The 21,676-nt window shown below is 52.2% G+C and overlaps 1 protein-coding gene across 2 annotated transcripts in view; it reads left to right on the forward strand.

Annotated features, from left to right (window-relative positions):
• CNDP1 (carnosine dipeptidase 1) overlaps positions 1-21,676 on the forward strand; it is a 34,900-nt gene that overhangs the window by 6,905 nt on the left and 6,319 nt on the right. The window contains exons 3-11 of one of the 2 annotated variants that reach the window (XM_068563717.1): positions 2,065-2,128; positions 2,299-2,411; positions 5,944-6,073; positions 8,647-8,796; positions 9,367-9,529; positions 10,219-10,307; positions 14,098-14,298; positions 16,691-16,775; positions 20,910-21,070. In XM_068563717.1, coding sequence (XP_068419818.1) covers positions 2,329-2,411; positions 5,944-6,073; positions 8,647-8,796; positions 9,367-9,529; positions 10,219-10,307; positions 14,098-14,298; positions 16,691-16,775; positions 20,910-21,070 — 1,062 coding nt within the window. In that variant the 5' untranslated portion in view covers positions 2,065-2,128; positions 2,299-2,328. Of the gene's footprint in view, positions 1-1,935; positions 2,129-2,298; positions 2,412-5,943; positions 6,074-8,646; positions 8,797-9,366; positions 9,530-10,218; positions 10,308-14,097; positions 14,299-16,690; positions 16,776-20,909; positions 21,071-21,676 lie in introns of those variants that run through there. The other variant, XM_068563718.1, reaches the window with a different exon arrangement.

The following is a 21,676-nucleotide window of genomic DNA, read 5'->3' on the forward strand; positions in this document are numbered from 1 at the left end:
AGAAGGGCAGGTGAAGACAGAGGCACAGGTGGCAGGGATGCCGCTATGAGCCAAGGAACACGAGGATTGCCAGCCACGCCCGAGGGAAGAGCAGGAGGGACCCTCCCCTGGAGCCTTCGGAGGGGGTGCGGCCCTGCTGGCACCTTGAGTTCTAACTCCAGAACCGTGAGCGTTTGAACTCCTGTTGTCCTAAGCCACCCAGCCCGTGGCACTTGGTTCTGGCAGCTACAGGAGCGTAGTACACAGGGATTGAAAAGTTCCTGCCCTGTCCTTGACATGGCCCTCGTTCTTGACTATTCACGTGTTGAACTTTCGTCCCCAGCTGCACAGTAGCCTGTGGCACTGATTCAGGAGGAGGCCAAGCCTGGAATTCTTCCTTCCCTTTATCGTTGGGACCTTGCTTCCCAGTGTTGAAGGTCATAAAGCCCCATGTTTTGAAATCAAAACAAGTTTGTGCTGTGAACTTCAGCTTTAGAAGATAAGATTTAAAGGCGTATCTAGGTAAAAAGCAGGCGTGCTCTCTGGTGACAGCTCCGTTTGGCCCGTCCTGCCAGCACCCTGTCCTCTTCTCCCGACTCCCGGAGGCGTCGCTGCGCCTCCCCGGTCACCCTCCTGATGCTCTGAGTCTGGGTCTCCCTGCCTCTCGGGTCCCACTGACCTCAGCCCCGCCATCCCGTTCCCCTACTCCCTCTCGTTATGCCGCCGGAACGCCCCGAGTTCACCTCTTGTGCCCTGAGATCATTCGGTCACTCCTACAGGTATTTTAGATTTATTCTGTTAACACTCTTATGCAAAAATGCCTCAAACGAGATCTAGAAGAAGGAAAAGGGGGCAGCGGCTGTGGTGCAGCCTCAGCCAGGAGCTCTGGAGGTCTCAGCCTCACCCCAGGTTTGGGCTCCAGGCCGGGCCCAGCACCGCTGATGCCCGGGGGGGACACCCTCCCCTCTCGGGGCGGGCGCCGTGGGCTCCGGTGCGGGATCAGAGCCCCAGGCTCGCCTCTGAGGAGCTCAGCGTCCAGCTCTAAGTGGTGGCAGCGCCCTCACCGTTTCCTGCCCTCTGTCCCGACCTGGGGGACGCGGCTGCCTGTCTGGGGGAGAAGCAGCAGGGGTCTCTGGGAGCTCCGGCCCTCCTTTGCTCCGCGTATTTGCCTCTGTGCTGCCGATGTTTCCAGAAGACAGAGGCTCCAGAGGCAGCGAGCCCGGGCGGTCCCTCAGGCTGATGTCAGGAGAGGCCCAGGTCCCTGGCCAGACGGGGAGGGTAACACGGACGGAAGAGGTGGCCTCGCTCGCTGACAGGCCAGCTTCCTCCTTCCCGCGGCCTGTGCAGGCAGCCGGCTCCCCGCTGGCAAAGACCCCAGGCGGTGAAGAAACGCGCCCCCCGCCGTCAGGAGCCGGTCTTTGGCCGCCTGCCGCCCCGGATGGAGCATTCCGGAGCCCCGGGCCTCGAAGGGCCGGCCGCTGTGGGAACCGACCTCGGGCCCTTCCTGGCGGCACGTGGTGGTGCTTTGTGCCTGTTTCACAGCCTGTGCCCCCTGCCCGCAGCCGGCTGTCGGCCATCGGGAGGGGCAGAGCCCGTTCTCAGCTCCACGTGCGCCCCGGGCTGGCGCCCAGGGCCTCCTCGGTCCCCGCTTCTGGTGACCTCTGCCCTCCGTGGCCCTGCGGAGCCTGTGCTGGCATCCCAGCCGCCTGTGTGCGGCGTGCGGGTCACCTCTGGGTCTGGGAGTGAGGCTCGGCCACTGACCCCTCCTCTGGGGGTCAGACTCGCCCGGCAGACCCCACGAGAGGATGGTGGACACACTGCAGTTCTTGGGACTTTCTGGGGTGTTCCGCTCCTTGAAACTGCCTCCTTGGCCCTGGCGTGAGTCCAGGCTGCCCTGTGAAAGCCACGCCCTCACCAGCCTGCAGGACTGGTTAGCCTCAGCAGGAATCGCTGGGCTCCGTTCAGAGCCGGCAAGGGAATGAACACAAGCCGGAAAAGCCTGTGTTTTGGTTTGGAACTTTTGTTTTTAATCCTCTCATGGTGAGATAAACTAGGCTAACAAAGCATTTTTCCTGTATTATAAAGTTCATCAAAGCAGACACCAGCAGAGCGACCTCTGTAAAAGTCACACCAGACTCTAAAGGACTTGGTAAGTAGAATTCTTGGCATCCAGGTTGACGCCGGCACTAAAGTTTCTTACGGGGGTGGAAAAGGGCTTGGCTGATGGGCCATTGTGTGTACCCGGGGAGACACCCTTGGCCCAGGCTGTGTGCGGTGAGAGCGCTTTCATTTTCTGTTCTTTATTCTGTTCAACATCAGAAACTAACCACCACCCAGACTCCTTCGGAGATGCCTGCTGTTTTCGTGGCAGGAGATAGAGAAGTGTCATCGGTTGAGGCAGCCCATGGGATCTCAAGGCCACTGTCAGCTAGGTACACAGCTCCTCTAACTGTCTCCAGTTGTTGGCTGGGGCTGGGAGAGAGCAGAGTGGCCACTGAGGCCTGCGTCCAGTGGGAGGCGAGGCTTTGAGGAAGTGAAGCTCTTTGGATTAGGGGAAGGACGGGGTGGGGGATGGTTACACCGCAGAGGTGTGGCCTGACTTTGAGAAGTCAGGAAGTCCTTACATTTAAATGTAAGTACTCAGCACAGGGGCACGTGGAACTTCGGTTCCCAGTGTGAGAACAACCAGCTGGAATTAACAGGAGCCTCTGGGGCAAAGGGGTTTCCTCTGCGAGGCCCTGCAGCCCAGGCTGGGCCGCCGGGCCCCCAGGAGGACGCTAAGACCTGGGCTTCCGTCTCTGCTCCCTGACCCTCGCCCTCACCTTGCCTTCTCCAGCGACTGCTCCTTCCTGCGAAGGCCAAGGCCAGGAATACCCTTTCTAAGTCCCCAGGGTTTTGTTGGGTGATTCGTTCAGGTCAAGCATGACTGTAACCCAAGAAAACAAACAGAAAGGTGAGGAACACAAGAGACTCAGGAGGAGACCGAAGGATGCCCAGGGGTCCCACCTGGGATCCTAAGAGCAGGATGAGCGCCCACAGCCGGTCTCTGCAGGCCTGACGGCGAATGGAGACGGGAGACAGATGGGGGGAAGGCTCTGGGGCTGAGGGGTGCGGTGGTGCAGGCCCTGTGGGCAGGACCGCGTCTCCAGGAACAAGCCTGATGGAAGCTCAGTCCTCAGGAGGGACTCTCGGTCCTCTCAATCGAGGTTTTTCCTTCCTATCCTTTTCCTTTGGCTTCCTTTCCTCTTCACGTTTTCCTTTCATATTTCATTGGAGAGGAGCACCAAATAATTTTTCTAATTAATTAATTTTATTTATTTTGGCTGTACTGGGTCTTCGCTGCTGCGCGCGGGCTTTCTCTAGTTGCGGCGAGCGGGGGCCACTCTTCGTTGTGGTGCGCGGGCTTCTCATTGCGGTGGCTTCTCTTGTTGCGGAGCATGGGCTCTAGGTGCGTGGGCTTCAGTAGTTGTGGCACACGGACTCAGCAGTTGTGGCTTACGGGCTCTAGGGTGCAGGCTCAGTAGTTGTGGCACATGGGCTTAGTTGCTCCGCAGCATGTGAGATCTTCCTGGACCAGGGCTTGAACCCATGTCCTCTGCATTGGCAGGCGGATTCTTAACCACTGCACCACCGGGGAAGCCCCCAAACAATTTTTTAATGCAAATTGAATGAATGAAGAATAAAAATAACAGTTCAAATATTAATTTAGATGGATCGGCTGCAAAAAATTTCCTCCTCCACTTGCACGAACCTCATGGTCCTCCCACTGTGGGTCTGCAGGGGCCTTTTCCTCCTGGGTCCTCGCAGCCCCTGGCTCTAGGCTCTGCCCACGGGACTTAGCTGCCCTCAGAAGGGGAACTGGGAGCCGCGGAGGAGGACGGGGGAGATGCTTCACAGCTCACTGGCGCCATCTGCTGGGCCAAGTGCTTCGTCCACTCACGGAGGAGCGTGGCTCGCTTTGACCCTGATGTCACCCTCACCTTAGCTTCCTTTATAGACATTTCTCATACGCAGTAATATATTTGTATTGTTGAATGAGTGCTTACATTTATTATTATTATTTTTATAACTACTGTATTACAATACAATTCATTTTCCCTACAATCCACCCGCTTACAGAGTGCATTGCAATTCAGTGGTTTTTAGTGCATTCAGAATTGCACCATGACTGCCACGATCAACTTTAGCACATTCTCATCACTGAAAATGAATCCCCAACTCATTAGCAGTCCTAGCCCACTTTCCCCCAACCCTCCCAGCCCTAGGCAACCACCAATCTACTTTTGTTTCTTAGGATTTACCTATTCCAGACATTTCACATAATTGGACTGATCCAACGTGTAGTCTTTTGTTTCTGGTTTCTTTCACTTAACATGTGTTCGGGTTCTTTTGTACTGTAGCACGTGTCAAAACTTCACTTCTTTTTATGGCTGAGTAATATTCCATTGTGCGTCTGTACGACATTTTGTTCATTCAGTCGTTCATTACTGGTCATTTGGATCGTCTCCAGCTTTGGCTATTACAAATAATGCTGCTGTAAACGTACAAGCACAAGTTGTTGTGTGGACGTATGCTATCATTTCTCTTGGGCACACACCTAGGAGTGGGATTGCTGGGCCGTAAGATACGCTGCGTTGAATCGTCCGAGGAGCTGCCAGGCTGTCTCCAAAGCAGCCGCACCATTTTACATCCCCAGCAATAGTGCGCGAGGGTTCCAATCCCTCCACGTCCTCACCAGCTCTCGTTGTCATGTGGCATTTTGATTGTAACCATCCTGAGTGGTGTGAACTGTTGTCGCGTCGCGGTTAGATTTGCGTTTCCCTGGTGCTAACGATGTTGAGCATCTCTTCATGTGCTTGTTGGGATTTGTATGTTTTCTTTGGAGAAATGTCTATTCAAATCTTTTGCCCGTTTTTAATTGGGTGAATTTGTCTTTTATTATTGAGTTGTAGTAGTTCTTGATATTCTAGACCCAAGTCCTCACCTTGGCTCTGTTGGTGCCTGGAACTGGAGGCCAAGGGAAGAAGCAGCCTGAACCTAAGATGTCTCTAAAAACTAAAGTCTATTTCAAAAATGAACAGAGCCAATCCAGAAGGAAGAGTTGGTTTGGAAGAAGATAATTAGTTTAGTCTGCAACCTGGAAATCCTACTGTCTTCTGGACCCAGTTTTTCTGCTCTGCACCCAGCCTGGAGCCTGCTGTGGGAGTCCAGAAGAGACTAGGAAGGGATCACAGGGAGAGGGAGGAGGGAGGAAGTGGGGTCTTGGGCAAAGGAAGGAAGGGACCCGTCAGGGATGGAAGCAGAGAGGCCAGATTCGTGGGAGGGAAAGAGGAGAAAGCCACGGACCAGGGGCTCCCAGGCAGAGACTGTGGCCAACAGTGTCCACATGATCGCCCGTCCTGCAATGTTATTTATCACAGCGTGGCTTGTAAGTTTCTTCTCAAAGTATTCTAACCTCAGGAGCTGATGGAAAGAAACCCTACAACACTGCACAGGATTTTAGTCTTTCCTTACTTTTCTAATATTACATAAAGTGGTTAATCACACAAAGAAGTCTTGTTGCTGTTCTTTTTGTTTGTTTTTTGTTTTTAATTATCTCACATTTTTCTCTCTTATAAATATTACCCTTAACACCTGGGTTGTAGGGAGCCGACATAGCTTTATAGGAAGTGAACCCATAGGAAAGATTGTATCATAGGAAAAAACCGAACAACAGCATTGCTTAAATACAAGCTTGTTAACTTGGTTTCTATCTTATTAAAATTCTTTAGCATTGCAAATGAAGGGTTTGGGTGAAGATATAGCAAAAAATATATTTCCCATTCTACTACCTTGTGTTATTTTAGTTCAAAAGACTGGAATCAGCTGTGTTGGATAACATTAACTTTCTTGAAGTACTTGAAAGGTGGAAAGTCCAAAACCTGGTCCTTATTTTAAAATATCCCCCCTGTCACATGCTCACAGGCACCATCTCTCCTTCCTTGCTTTCCTGCTGCTGCTGGACGGAGGCATGTTGTCACCGTCCTCCCCGCCCACCGGGCTGCTAGAGAAGGTCTTCCAATACATCGATCTCCATCAGGATGAATTTGTACAGGTGAGAGACACGGCACACACAAAATGCTTGGATGTGCCCTTTGGGAATCTGGGAGAATGGTTATTTGCTGGAAGATGTGGATTTTTTTTTTTTTTTTTTTGCCTGACAACTCCATGTAAAATGCCTGTGACTCCTCATTGACTTAGAATAATAAATGTTGGTTAGATTCAGGTAAGAGATCCCTTCCGGCCATTCCTTCCAAAAAGGGCATTCCCAGCACGTTTGATCTAGGGATGGCTGTTTAGCAATGACCACCGAGCTCCACTGAGCTCACCTTTACTCTGGACCACCATCAGGTGGCCCATCCTCCCCTTCAGAGACCCTCTCCACCTGCAGAACTAGCTGAAATGCATCCTCCCCGTTCCGTCACCCCCTGGCACGTCCCCCTCCTCCTGCTGGCTCTCCTGTGCCCCCGGCACGCCTGGCCCGCCTCCACCGCCCGGGAACTCCCTGAGGCCGCCCTGGACCCCGAGCCCCCGACACCGTGTCTGGCACACGATGTGTGTTCAGTGTACATTTACTGGGTCAACCAACCCAAGTCAGGAATATTACTGTGCAAACAGACGTGAATCCCCCATGATTCATACTAAAGCACAAAGCTCAGTGCCCAGGCTGCGGTGCTTAGGCTTGACCTTCATGGAAGCCTTCCTCATGTGGGCGTGTTGACTTGCTGTAAGTGCCTGTTGGGATGTTGAGACCTGCCTGGGGCTCGCAGCGCAGGCTGGAGCTCACAGCGGGGAGAGAAGAGGCGTGCGGTGGGAGCACGCGCCAACGTGGGCCTTTCAGCCCGAACGCTGCTCTGTGCGGCGTCCTCGGATACTCCCGGTGCGTTACGTTTAGCGCTAACGTGGCGGCGTCCGCCCTATAAGTTCCAGTTTAAAAATGTAAAACACAATATTCCTTCAGATCAAACACATTTCTTTACAATAAAAATAGAAGTGCTACAACCAGGATAGAAATCAAACTAAAATAAGTTAGGAAGTAGAGTCCAAAATCACAGGTATGGTTTCTAATAAACACTGCGGCTGTCCCAGTGTAAGCAGCTCAGGTGCAGACCCCGGAATGGGAAGGATCGCTCCTGACGCTGAGAATCAGCAGCGGTTACAGAGCACCCGCGGGGCGAGGCTGCGGCCTGGGCCTCCGGTGTACACGTTCTCACTCCGTCCTCACCTAGAAAGACGTGTTTCCTCTTCTGTCCCCAGAGTGTGGGTTTCCTGCACAACAAGCAGGTCTCCAGTTGTCTGTGGGCCCCCCCGGTGTCCTGCGACGTGGCTCACCTCTGACACTGTCTTCCTGGAGGTAGTGTTGCCCCTACCCCAATGCCGACCTCAGACGCCAGTAGCTGGTGGTGGGTCCCCAGGTTGCCCACACTCTGCCTGACTCGGCTACAGATCAGGGCCTCTGGTGGCCCCGCCTCCGGCTCATCGTTTGCTAGAAGAGCTCGCAGAACTCAGGGACACGCTTCCACACGTTTGCCCGGGGCGGGAGCTTCTGTCCTGTGGGTTGCGGGGTGCCCCTTCCCAGCCCGGAAGTTCTCTGAACCCTGAGCCTCAGGGATGTTTATGGGGGCTTCGTCACGTAGGCATCAGCGATTCTTAGCTCCATCTCCAGCCCGTCGTCCTTCCCCCGAGGTGGGGAGCTGGGGCTGGAGGCTCTGAGCGTCTGATCGCGGCTCGTCGGTCTTTCTGGGGACCGGCCCGCACGCCCAGGAGCCTCCAGAGTTCCTCGCTAGAACAAAAGTGCGCTCCTTTTCACCCGGGAAATCCCAAGGGCATTAGGAGCTCTGTGTCAGGACCCGGCGTCGAAGACCAAATATTAGAACAAGAGATGCTCCTAGTACCTTACCGCTTAGGAAATTGTAAAAGTTTTAGGAGTGCTGGCCGGGAACCGGGGAGAAAGACCGAAATGTGTACGTGTCACTGTCCCACAGCATTACATCCACCGTAACCCGCCGCGAGGGAGCCTCACGCCCCCCGGCAGCGGAGAAAGCCGAGGCTAAGAGAGCTTCAGGGGTGTCCTCGAAGTCCCCCACCTGCAGTGCGCAGAACCAGGACCAGGGACTCAGGATGTCTGCCTGCGCAGCCCTGAGTTCAGACCCGGGGTTACACCCCCTCCCGGATCCTGCAGGTGCAGCGGGGGGACCTCAGAACTGAAATGCACGGGATGGTCACGGGGGCTCCTGCAGCCTAGCTGAGGCCACCGTGGGGTGGATCAGAGTGACCTGTGAGGGACGTTTGTGGGAAGCCGAGCCCTCGAGGGGTGGCTGCTCTCAGTTCTTAGAGGCCACGAGGGGGGCGGGGACCCGCGCCTTCTGTATGAGCCTGGTGGCGCCGCGGGGCCGGCCAGGCTTCAGAGGCGGCCTTCCGCCAACCGTCCCGCCCTGCGTTGACCAGACGTCTCTGGCCTCTGGGCTCCTGATCACACCTCCCGCTGTCTGCCACTTGCTGTGAGTGTCGTGTGTCTGCCAGCTCGGTCTCCAGGTCAGATGAGGGCGCCGGGGACCCGGCGAGGTGCGCCCCCAAGAGTGGACGCGGATGAGCCGCGTGCTGACCACCTGTCGCCTTTCCCCCCAGACGCTGAAGGAGTGGGTGGCGGTCGAGAGCGACTCGGTCCAGCCCGTGCTGCGCCTCCGACGAGAGCTGCTCAGAATGATGGGCCTGGCTGCAGAGCGGCTCCGGCTCCTGGGAGCCCGCGTGGACTCGGTGGACGCGGGTTTTCAGCAGGTGCTGGCATCCCCCCAGCCTCCGAGCTGCCGCCTCCCTGGGCATCAGCCAGGCTTCCCTTCATGGCGGCAGGACGGGGCTTTGCTTGCCCCGGTGCTCAGAAGCAGCACCGCGACTCCCAGTAAGGGTGAAAATCACCACCTCATCCCACCGGAGGCTGCAGCATCGACCTCTCGTCCTGGCGGGACCGGGGGCGGGGGGGGGGGGGGGGGACGGGGGGAAGGTGGAGGGGGCGCGCGAAGGCCCCCACCTGTGCTGTTCGTGTCCTTCACGTGCTTCACGTTTCTCCCAGATGGCCCTTTCCCTTAAGTTCAAGTGCCTCTTTCTCGAAGGACCCAATCCCTCATCAGAATCAAGGCTTATTACTGCCCCTCGGGAGTAGATGGATCTTTAATCTACCCTCTCGGTGTCGCCTGCTTTAGCACTGACGAGTCTGAATAGTCTGTTTCCAGGACTGTGTCCACCTGATTGGAGCTAGTAACAGACTCCTAACGCCATCCATGTCTTTGAATTTTCTGGAAGAACCAAATGGCTTTTTTTCGAAAAAAGTTATCCGTTTTCCGTCTGCAGCTGCCTGATGGTCAGAGCCTCCCGATACCTCCCATCATCCTGGCCGAACTGGGGGATGATCCCAAGAAGCCCACCGTGTGCTTCTACGGCCACTTAGACGTGCAGCCTGCCAGACAGGAGGACGGGTGGGTCACGGACCCTCACACGCTGACGGAGGTGGACGGTCAGTGACGCCTCGTGCTGGGCTCTTCTGTGGGTGAAGGACGGCTCATAGGCCTTAAGAATTCGAGATGTGACTGCCCCGGGCTCCAGGCCTTACCTGTCGTTAGGAGTGCAGAGAATGCTGCCCTCATGGTCCACCGGTTGGTCCAATGAGGCTGATTTTCTTTCAGTTGTGAAAGAAACCATGAACCTTTGTGCCCCTGGGCAAATTAAGTCCCCACGAGGAGAGTTCTTGGGTTTTGAGGAAAATAGTTGTGTAGGTCACATATTTTCTTTTTAAAAAACACCAAATGTAATTATGTTTTATAAAGACAAGAAAAAGAAAGGTTAATGGAGACACACATACACCCGTTTTCATTGTCCTGCTAATTGTAAAATCTCAGAGTGAGAGGCTATATTACCTGACATTCTGCAACAAACCCGCGGGTCTTCTTCCATGAACTTGGATAAAATAGCTAATTACTGTTAAGGCCAAAGGGATCTGTATATTTCAAATTAGCTTATGTTTGCTGGCTAGCATACTATTTGTACATAAGAAACAATACTTTGTGATTTCAGACCAAGACGTCTGCCTAGAAAAATAGAAAGCACCATTAGAACAATTACCCGTAAAACTACCTTTAGTTTTGGCTCACTCAACTTGGCAGAGGTGTCCATGCTTTTCTGAAAATTCTTCGCCCATTTTTAAAGGAAAACTGTACGGCCGAGGAACGACAGACAACAAAGGCCCTGTTTTAGCGTGGATCAACGCTGTGAGCACATTCAGAGCCCTGGACGAGGTAGGTGCCGGCTGTGCTTGGGAGCGAGGATGATGATGGTGATGGTGATGATGATGATGATGGTGATGATGACGATGATGATGATGATGGTGATGATGACGATGATGATGATGATGGTGATGGTGATGACGGTGATGGTGATGGTGATGATGGTGATGATGGTGGTGATGGTGATGATGGTGATGATGATGGTGATGGTGATGACGGTGATGGTGATGGTGATGATGGTGAAGATGGTGATGATGGTGATGGTGATGGTGATGATGGTGATGATGGTGGTGATGGTGATGATGGTGATGGTGATGATGATGGTGATGGTGATGATGGTGATGATGGTGATGATGGTGATGGTGATGATGGTGGTGATGGTGATGGTGATGGTGATGATGGTGATGGTGATGGTGATGATGGTGATGATGATGGTGATGGTGGTGATGGTGATGACGGTGATGATGGTGATGGTGATGATGGTGATGATGGTGATGGTGATGGTGATGATGGTGATGATGGTGATGGAGGCAGCTGGCTTTGAGCTGCATGGTGTCCTTTACTCTTCCCAGCAATCTGCAGAGGAATGTGTTACAATCACACGCATTTTACAGATAAAGAAAGAGAGGCTTGGGAAAGGAAGGGAACATACTCAAAGCCACCCAGCTGGTCTGGGGCAGGGTGATACCTTGATCCCGTGCTGTTGACATGCAACAATGAGACACAACAAAAAACATGATGAGCCTGTGGCTACATCACCATCTGCTGGGACTTGTCTTTTTTATCTTCAACTTACTCAGCTTGTCTTTTTTATCTGCAACCCGTCCTTCTTATCACAAAGTATGGTTTTGTTAATAGAGACAGACATACGCTTTAAGAAATATATTAGGTGCTTTGCAGATTATCAGGATAGCGATCTCTGGGGGTGACGTTCTGTCTGAATCCTTGAGTTCTTTGCATTCTTGTGGGAAGTGGTTTCAATCCGTCCAAGGAGGGGTTATGGTGGGGTGCAGCTTTGAGGGGAGGGCTACTCTCTCAGACCACCAACTAAAACTGTGTTGTTTGCTGTGCTCACGAGGATGGTTTCATCTCGCACTGCTCTTTTCTCTTCTGGTAGTGAGCGTGCTTACACTCCAAACAGGATCCAATCTAGCTATGTGGCCATGGGTGGGAGACTTAACCTCTCTGGGCTTCAGATTCTGTTCTGTAAAAGTGAGGGTGTTGATATGGGCGCCGGCCCTCTAACACTGGGTGGATTTGATGGTGTGATTCCATCCCTTTCATACAGAAATGGCTCCGCTAGTTGGTGAGCTTGAGCCTGTGCCAGGGAGACCAGGCCCAAGGATGAGACCCAGCCCATTCCAGTCTGGGCTCCACAGAGTATGGGCTCTGCAACCTGGGGGTGCAGAAGGAGTTTGTGGGGTCACCTTAAAAATGTGCAGCCTTGCTACCTTTCCCTCATCTTACTTGTGTGGCTGAATTGAATTAAGCACTTCGGAACACTGGAAATTTAAGAGGAAGTGGGGCCCATTTGTTGGGTTCATGGACAGAAAGGGACGTGTCGGCAGTCACAGGGCAAACCCCTGCCAACCATCCCCACCCCGTCCCCAAAGAGGCTCTGGGAGCAGCACACTCCTTCCGAGACAGAGGGGTGCGAGGTCGGGCTGGGATGTGCCTGTCTGGGGAGGACTGGGGGGGTCCACCTCCGGGCAGCGTGTCCACTTGTCCGCAAGACAAGTGGAGCGGCCCAGCTGTTGCCCGAGGTTTAGGTCCCTGATGCTGCTTCTCCCAAATCCTGTCCTTCGAGCAGGTCCTGACGTTTTTTCTTTCCCGGAGGTGATTTCATCAGACCCCAGGGGCTTCTCTCATGAGTCTGTTGTCTCCTGAGACATAAGCGGAAGAGAGGGTTTAACTGCTCTGACTTGACTGCTTTATCTCATTGAGGAAGACAGGCTTAGTGAATCAGGACGTTTTTCTGGCTGGGCCCTGCTGACCACTGCAAGGTTGTCCTCTTGTTCATGGCACTCCCCTAAATAAGCCCTTGGTTTCTCTCTCTCTCTCTCTTTTCTTTCTTCCTTCCTCCCTCCCTCCCTCCCTCCCTCCCTTCCTTCCTTCCTTCCGTCCTTCCTCTCTGTCTCTCCCCCTCCCTCCCTCCCTCCCCACGTCCCACCTTTGTCTCTCGTTTTCTGTCCTTCTTTCTTAAGAAGAGGAAAGCAATATTTATAAGACAGGTCCTATATAAAGGTCAAAATCTGCTTTGCTTTTTAAATTTCAACTCTGAAACATATAATCGCAAACAAAACCTAAGGAATCCCCACTGCCCTTAGAAAAACCAGCTAATCTCCCTGAGGCTCACTCTCCTCATCCGTGATCTAGGAATGATCATATCTGTCTCCAGGCTTGTCGAGTGGATTCAGTGAATAGGAAAGGTTCCCTGGAGCCTGCGAGTACTAGGCCCTTTATGAGCTCTGGTTTCTTCCTTCCTCGTTCCCTTCTGCCCTCCATCCCCTCTTTCTGTCTTGCTTACAGAGCACTTAAATGTACATCACCTCACTGCATCATCTTACCAAGAGGCAGAGCAAGTGTTAACAGAGAAGTGGGCTGCCGAGAGGTGAAATGGCTGGTCCTGGGTCCCTGGGTGTCAAGGGACAGAGCAGAGACCAAAGCCCAGGCTTGGCTGCCAGCCCCACGTCCTCCTCCAACACTTAATAGCTATTGACTTGTATTTTATTAATCACATTTTGCCAGAAAATTCTTAGGCTTTCCAGCTACTTCTTGGGAATTGTTTTCTAGTTAAACGTTAATAAAGCGCTTTCAAACATTAAGATTTCAGAACTTTAGCTTAACTTCCTAAGACACATAGAAGTGTATTCAAGGAATGCATTGAAAAACTTGTCATCCCCAAATGCCCTTAAGCAGCTGAATGACTGAAGGTCACATTTTCTAATACATAATCCTCCACCCGTCCTGCTTTTGTTAATCTGGGGCTGGGCAATCCCACTCATTAGAGCTAATGAGTGTGTCTGCACTGCCTCGTCTGCATAGAATAACTTTTCACCACCCTCCCTGCCCCCCCCCCCCCCCCCCCCCCCCCCCGCCCTGCACGCGCCTTATGCTCTAGGAAAAGCCATCGACCTCTCTTCTCCACACGGCTCTCAAAGATATGAAGTTATAAATTATACAGATACAAAAAGATCAAAACCAAATGGGGTAAAGGCACATTGTAAGAATTGTAAAGGCGCTATTCCATGTCCTAATATTAGAGAAAAACTCAAGGTCCGTTTTGCTGCAAGATCAAAGCCTTTGAATAAGTTAAAAGGCAGATTGAACTCGTAGCTGAAAAATAACAGATACTTGAAATGAAAATTATCCTGAGGCTTAAACATTAGACAGCCTTTCAAAGGAAAGAGTTCTCATTTATCATGCTCAGAATTATGAGGACAGGAAAGAGATTTGTAACTGAGTAACCTTTCTGGAAAAATTCCTTCTGGGGAGAAGGAGGAACGGGCTTCTCTGCAGGGGCTGAGTGGAACCCCATATGGTGGACGCAGCCTTTTCTTTAGGGATGCCCTGCCCAGATCCTCTGTCATCAGTATTAGGTTGATGGCTCCCTGGCCATTACCTTGAATTCTCTGTCACAACCTGAGTTAAAACTCCTTCGTTATAAACAGAGCTTTGGGGAATGTATATAATAATTCAGTGTGTTTAAGTTACATGCAAACAAATCTGGATTTTAAAAGGTGAAAGGGCAAAAAGGTGTCCACTTTTTTTGACAGCGTGGTTTGCTCCACTGTTCATTCAGGATCTGCCCGTGAACGTCAAATTTGTCATCGAGGGGATGGAGGAGGCTGGTTCTCCTGCCCTGGAGAAACTTGTCCAGAAAGAGAAGGCCGGGTTCTTCTCAAGCGTAGACTACATCGTGATTTCAGACAATCTGTGGATCAGCCGGAGGACGCCCGCGCTCACGTATGGGATGCGAGGCAACAGCTACTTCATGGTGGAGGTACTTGCCGACGGCAGCCGCCTGGAGGTGGATCCGTGCTGGGGTACCAGAGGGGAGGAAGGAGAGCAGACACCGCCCCGGGGGCATGGCCCCGGGGATCACGGGGTCTTGGGACTGGGGGAGTTCATGAAGCCCCCAGCCGTGAACGCATGTGCTGTGTACGTTTTTCTGGAGAGAAGATTCAGAGGGGTTTGTGACTCACCATGTTTTAGGAACTCCAGCTGTGAAATTTGGAGGCAGGCACAGGGGCACTGGGGTAAGGAGACTGACCGCCTGATCGGGTTCTGGGGATGCTGTGAGCGGGCATTACCTGATCTGCCCACCACGTCTTGGACAGAAAGAGAAGGGGTGCCAGCACTGACAGGGCCGGCACCCGAGGTCTGGCTCATCCGGCCAACAGCCTTGAGCGCACCTTAACCTCGGAGCCTGTTTCCTTACCTCTGAAGTGAGCACAGTAATCCTCCCAGGGTCACTGTGATCACTAAAAGCGACCTCGAGTTCCGCCCTGACACGTAGTCTGCTTGCTGCTCCTTTTCTATCAATGCGGACGAGCTGTGATGGAGCCTGCACGTTAGAAGCAGAAAGTCCTCCCTCGGAGAGCAGCGGGAAACCCCAAAGGGGAGGGGTGTGTATGAGAGCTGGAGGGCGGGTGCGGTCCTGAGCCCGGCAAGGGCTTCCGCTCTCCCGCGGGGGTCCCGGGCAGCTGCAGAAGCAGGGCAGGGTCCGAGGCGTGAAGGCCGGGGAACATCTCGCTGTCGTTGGCCTCTTTCTACTGCTGAGTCAGAAGGAAGTTTCTCTGCAGAGACATGTGCTGGAAGTGGTCTCTGTGGGGAACAGGTGGGCACGAAGAAGTGGCTGGCGGACAGGTTAGGGTGTTTAGTCCCCTGTCCGAGCAGTGGGATATCGTTTGCAGCTGTGCTCAGGAGCCAGTGGTGGAGATGCCCCAGTGGGCAGGGTTGATCCAGGGCTTAGGCTGTGCCCGATGGTGTGATGGAGAAGGAGGCGAAGTCAGTCAAGACATCGCCCACGGAGAGGCTGAACGGATGCACAGAGGCATTCAGGTTGAATGGGGAGAAAAGAAGGACAGGAGGACGAGAGGTGGGGAGGTCTTGGATGGGTCAAGGGACTGGACGTCTTGCTGTGGCCAAGAACGGGGGAGGGCAGGCTCGTGACGAGGGGGCCAGGAGGAGGGAAGCTGTGAGCAGAGGTGGGATAAAGCGGCAAAGATTTCAGAGGTGGGGCTCTGCAACCCCACAGTGCTTCGTTAGCATCACTGCCTGATGAGATAGAGGTCTTAAGCTACGGTGACTAAATGGAAGATTCACCGGGCAGGGCTTTAAAGATGGCGCTAGAGGCAGAGAAGGGCCAGCCGGGCAGGAAAGGTGAGAGGGAACGGGTCAAAGAGAATTAAAAACCCAAACTCATTAGAACTTGGGAACCGATTGGACGTAGTGTGCCTGGGAGAAATCCAAGATCATTTTTTTTTAAAGATTTTTTTTTGATGGGGACCATTTTTAGAGTCTTTGTTGAATTTGTTACAATATTGCTTCTGTTTTACGTTTTGGTTTCTTGGCCGCGAGGCATGTGGGATCTTAGGTCCCCGACCAGGGATCGAACCTGCACCCCCTGCCCTGGAAGGCGAAGTCTTAACCACTGGACCACCAGGGAAGTCCCCAACATCATTTTAAGGGGATAGATTTATAGGACTGGCATCTCTCCTTGTTTTGGAAACGGCAAGCTAGGAGGAAGTAATTGTAGAAGATGTTCCCTTCTAGACCTCCTCAAGTTCAGAAGCTGGGAGCGCACCAAAGTGTTATGTACCATAGGCGACTAGAAGCTTTAGGTCTCGTGAGTAGGTCAAAGGTCAGACCTAGGGAAGGAGCGTTGAGAGTCTGGAGGTTGTAAAGGAAGTCCCGTGGGCCTTGAAGCTCTGTGTGTAGAGTGATCCCAGGATTAAGCTGGCGGGCGAAAAGACAGAAAAGAAGTTATCAGAGGAGACGTAAGTAGAATGGTCCTGCAGGCAGGAAAAGAACAAGGAGAAGAAAGTTTCTTGGAGAATTTTTCTGGAAGGAGCGCTGAGCAAGAGATGGCGTGAAACCAAGAGGAAGGCAGCTGCATTACACGTCAGTCGTTAGGCCGAGGAGGGGCTGGTGGTCTGGGATTCGGCGCTGTTGGTGGCAAGGTCGGGGCTGAGGTCGGTTTCGGGGAAATCAGTGGGACCTGAAGACGTGGGGGGCAGACGCTCCACATCGTGTGACAGAAGCACGGCGGTGACAACGTCAGCGGACCCCTGAGCCCTGAGGGCCACCCGGGGCGGGTCGGCCGCCCGGTGAAAGGTGTCTCTGAGCAGCCGCGGTGGAAAGCAGCTGCCTTCCCGTTCCCTGTCTTGCAGGTGAAGTGCAGAGATCAGGATTTCCACTCAGGGACCTTTGGTGGGATCCTTAACGAACCTATGGCGGATCTGGTCGCTCTTCTTGGTAATGTCTTCTTTCGTTTCACTTTTTAAGCATCAAGGAGTCTGCTAACGTAGTTCTGTTGGACTCGGCTGTCTCCCCCTTGGTTTCCAGGCCAGCCCTGAATAAGGGCGGAGCGGAGGAAGACCAAGGTCTTAGCTTCCCCCTTGGCTAAACGTTTCTTAGGCTTGTTACATCCACGTTGTTTCTCTTCATGGACTGACACCCTTCCTCAGTCCACCCCCTTTCCTTTCACCGGATGTTGTGACACATCTGGCTGTACTTGAGGGTAGTGGCAGAGAGACCTTTCTGGAGAAGCATCCAGAGTTGGTGCCCAATCTACCCACGCCTCTTGGCTTCCTTCCTGTGAGTCCCCGCGGTCCCACGTGGCTCAGCGATGCCAGTGAGTTTGCTTGTTGCCCCTGCCCGTGACCTCCTCAGGTGGTGGGCCTGGTGGATGCAGGCGGGAGTCGTGTGTGTGTGTGTGTGTGTGTGTGTGTGTGTGTGTGTGTTTCCAGAGAGCCAGCTTGCCCACCTGACTCACCTGGAGCTCTTGCCTACATTCGGACAACCCAGCTTCCGGGTGGATCCCGGAATGGAAGGAGGCTTCATCTCCAGGGCCTCGCTTGCACAGTCCTGGCAGGGACACTGCGCGTTCATAGTCACAATTTGGTTCTTTTTAAAAAAGAGGTTTTCAGGTTACATAAGCCTCAGACCTCGCAATACCTGGATCTTTCTCACCGTTAAAGAACAAAGAATATTTGTTCTTTAACGGTAGTTGCATTACGGTTTTTACCTTATGAGCCATGGAGCATTTGGTGAAGCAGATAAACAAACCAGAAATGATCACGTACATCCTAAGACGTTCTTCCAGCAGGTCCGCTGATCAGCTGTGTCCCACAGCCAGGTGTGATGTCCCAAGGGCGACTTTATGCAAATTTTACAACATGCCCCTTTTGGGCAAACTGCCAAAAAGCACTCCCTCTTTGGGGATCAATTAGGAAAAATCTTTTTTCTATATTGACACAGGTCTGCCTTAGCCACGCCCTCCCGAAGCCCCGTGGCCTCGGCAGCATCCGACAGGGAACCACCGGCCTACGGGGCGACCTGTTGGGAGGTTGCCTCTGGGTCTTCAGTATCACCTTTATCCTAGAGCTTCCTGCTCCTTCATTGTCTAACTAAATCCATCTGTCTATCTATCTACCTATCTATCTCTCTATCCATCCATCCATCCATCCATCCATCCATCTATCTATCCACTCCATCATCTATTTATCTGTCATCTACCTATTTGATTTATCATCTATCATGTGTCTATTCTTTATGGCCTTCTAGTTTTCCTAAAATACAACTCTTGGACAATATTTTCCATGCTTGACACTTTTAGACAGAAAACAACAAGCCATTTTTCTTTAAAGTGTTTAAATTGTTTCCAAAGAATTCAGATAGCATGCAAGTTAACATTCTTTTGCCGGGGGTGGGGAGAGTTTACCGGAACTCATTTTCTCCTCCCTGGGAATGGCATCACCACTTCTTTGGGACTGCATCTCGATTCCCCCCTGAGCGTGATTGCCACACGGCATCCTGGTAGACTGATGGTTTCGCTCAGGCATAGAATCCCATTTAGCCCCGCAAGCGCATATTGCTCTGCTAGGAAAAGTCAGATCGGGCTCATGCGCAGAATGAAAAGCACATGGTTTCACTTTCTTTGATTTTTGAAACAAATCAAATAATCACTCCTCCAGCCCACGCTGGGAAGGCTGCCTCCATCCTGAGAAAACAGCGATTTAAAGCCACTTCGAGGGCTGGGCCCTGGGGCAGTTCTGCTGGCGAGAGTGAGCTGCTCAGATCACAGGCTCATTTGCTTAGGACGTCTGTTTGAATCACCCCTGCCCCCGTTACGGGGTGATGTCTGGCAACACCAGCGAAACCGGCACCCTAACACAGACACTGAGCATCCCGGCTGCTGGAGTAGCTCAGGTCTCTCCTGTTGTTCACCTTGACGTTTCAAACACACACCTCTGTTCTCACCACCGAGCCTCGGCTGGCTCAGGGCTCGTCTGCCCACGTGGGCCCACAGCTGACTCTTCACCTGTGTCTTTCCGGCTGGATTAGGAGCAGGGTCTGCTCCCATTCACCTCTGCGGCTCTGTCCTTGCAGATGAGCCCGGCAGCAGAAGCTTAGGGGTGCGTACTAAAGGGAAGACTCAGTGATGTGTCACTGGCGGGGCTTTTACGTTTTGCTTTCGTGATGGTGACAGGGTGACCTGTGACTCAGGGACAGCCAGTCCCGGTCATCTGGTGCCCAACTTAGTTTTTTACTTGAATTTTCCTAATGGGTTGGTATCATTTATTTGATATAGGATACACTTTATTGGGCTAAATGAGGGCAATTCATAACTCAGGACCCGCAGGGAGGCCAATACGCACACAGCACCTGCAAGTACTGTCCCCGGAGTGCGGTTAGAGTTTTGTTCAGAGTTTATAATGAATGTATATTATATAATATAGTCTTTAATTTGTTCTTTATAATGAATATTTATTCTTTAATGGTAGTTGCGTTGCGGTTTTTACCTTACGAGCTATGGAGCATTTGGTGAAGCAGATGAACGAACCAGAAATGATCACGTACATCCTAAGACGTTCTTCCAGCAGGTCCGCTGATTGACGTTATGCGTCGAGTTGGGTGTCGGCGGTGTCATCCTGCTGTTCTGTGTGTGTTACACCCCGTGAAGAGGGTCCCTGTCTGCTTCCCACAGGGTCATGTTCATCTTATTACTTAGAAGGCTCGGAGATGTGCTGGGGGAGCGGGAGGGGGGCCGAGGGGGCTGAGGCTGAGAACCAGGCGGGGAAGCTTCTCCTCGTGCTTTGCTGCCTTGACGTCCTCACGCCTCAGGGCTTCGCCGTCCGTGATCGGCTCAAAGCGCCGGGAAGCCCCTTACGTTCCACACGACTGCCACCCTGCGGATTTTGGTGGGATGTTTACTTTGTCTTTAGTTCTGTCTACACAGGCCGAAGCACCTGCCGTCCACTCATGGGGTCACGCTTGTTATTCAGCCCCGTGTGGTCAGAGACGTGCCCTCATGCTGGAAGGCGGGGTCTTCAGTGCGGGTGGGTGCCCTGCGTTCATGTGGCGTCCAGAACACGGCAGGTGTCGTACAGCCAGGTGTGACGCCCTGGGTCTCACAGGGCCCTCCGCCCCGTGCTTTGCGGTTGTCGACTTTAACAGAAAGATTTGAAAATACAGTGCTTCACAGTAATTTTCTGACACTGTCAGGTTATAATCACATGAAGCATGTGGCACATATTTTTATGAAGTGCCTTCACTTGAATAAAAGGCCCCATCTGGACTAAAGATGAATTTAGCTGCCTTGGAGACATTTCCGTCATTTTATTTTTAGTCTACTTTCTGGTTGCATTGGGCCTTTACTGTAAGTCCTTTCTCAAGACAGCAAGCCGTGTTTACCCAATCTCAGCATCTGCTTCTTTTATAGATGCTCATTGATGATTTTTCACTCATTGCTGTTAATCCCCAAACTTTTTCACAAATAACATAGCAGTGTATCTGCTTCGCCACTATGAAAGCTTTCATGGTTATGACGTGTAGCTCGTAGACTAGACCTCAAGGCTGTTACGTTTTTGATTAAAGATGAGTATTTATTATATTATTGTGGTGTGTGTAGGAGAGAGAGGTTGAGAAGGAACGATGACTTTCAGTTTCTCAGGTTTGTACGTATATTCACATACATATATATTAAAAAATTTTTTCTAATGAACACATTACTTTTTAACTCAGGATAAGATAAAACTAAAAAAGGAACCTTGTTTATGATGTAAGAGTGTAGCTGAGAACTTGCATGTAACACAGGTAAGTCACTCCAAATGTAACTGACTGCAGAGCCGTGTGTTTCCATCCCTCTGTCGACGAGGTGGACATTAAAACGGGTCTGACGCAGGCCGAGTCTTCCTGGTGACTGGCTCCTTCCTCCCACCGTCACATCTGGGACGTGAGCTACTGACAAGTGGCTCTGCTGTAGGGCCCAGGGCCGGTCGCAGGCCCGCTGCAGCCCCAGGAGGGTCCCTGAGGCTCTGCTCCAGGGCCAGGACCCCATGCACCTGTAGCTTCCACCTGCCTTTGTCTCCTGTGTGTCTCTCATAGGCAGCCTGGTGGACTCTTCTGGCCGAATTCTGATCCCTGGAATCTATGACCACGTGGCTCCTGTTACAGAGGAGGAGAAGAGAACATACGAAGCCATCAATCTGGACCTCGAGGAGTACCGGAAGAGCAGCCAGGTTAAGAAGTTTCTGTTTGACACCAAGGTAGGTCACACGTTGACGGGTAACCTGAAAGAGGAGCGATGAAAACCCCTATTTTCCCAGTGCCTAGTTTGCTATGTGCTGCTGTTCCGCACATCTCAGAGCTGAGAGCACGTGCTAATCAGGGGCAGGTTTCCCTTCACGAAACCTCGTGGTGCTCGTGGTCTAGATCAACTGGTCCTTTTCTTGGGGTCCGTCTGGCACTGGCCTCAGGCGCCTAACCACAGGGCAGTGATTCACTTCACAGCCGTGCGTTTCCAAACTGGCTTATGAGGCTCAACCTCACGCCAGCCCTCAGCCAGTGAGCTGGGCTTCCTATTTGTTTAAAGGTTGAGAATAGTCTGAGATCATTTCAGCTCCAAGACCCCTAATTATTCATTTTTTAAAAGACAAAACCAAGAGCTTTACGGGCTAACGTGTAAATTGCTACGTTGCTGTTTGAGTGTAGTAAGTAAACCCAGAGCCCAAAGCTTTGGCTACTGGTAAATTTAGATTTCGTTCTTTTCGCTTCTACTTCTCCTCCTCCTTAAAATAACAACAACAACAACAAAAACCAAACCAAACAAACAAACAAAACCCTTGCCTGCTGTGGTGTTTGGTAGCTCTGGC

This window comes from Eschrichtius robustus, chromosome 14 (assembly GCF_028021215.1).
Source record: "Eschrichtius robustus isolate mEscRob2 chromosome 14, mEscRob2.pri, whole genome shotgun sequence".
Lineage (NCBI taxonomy): Eukaryota > Metazoa > Chordata > Mammalia > Artiodactyla > Eschrichtiidae > Eschrichtius > Eschrichtius robustus.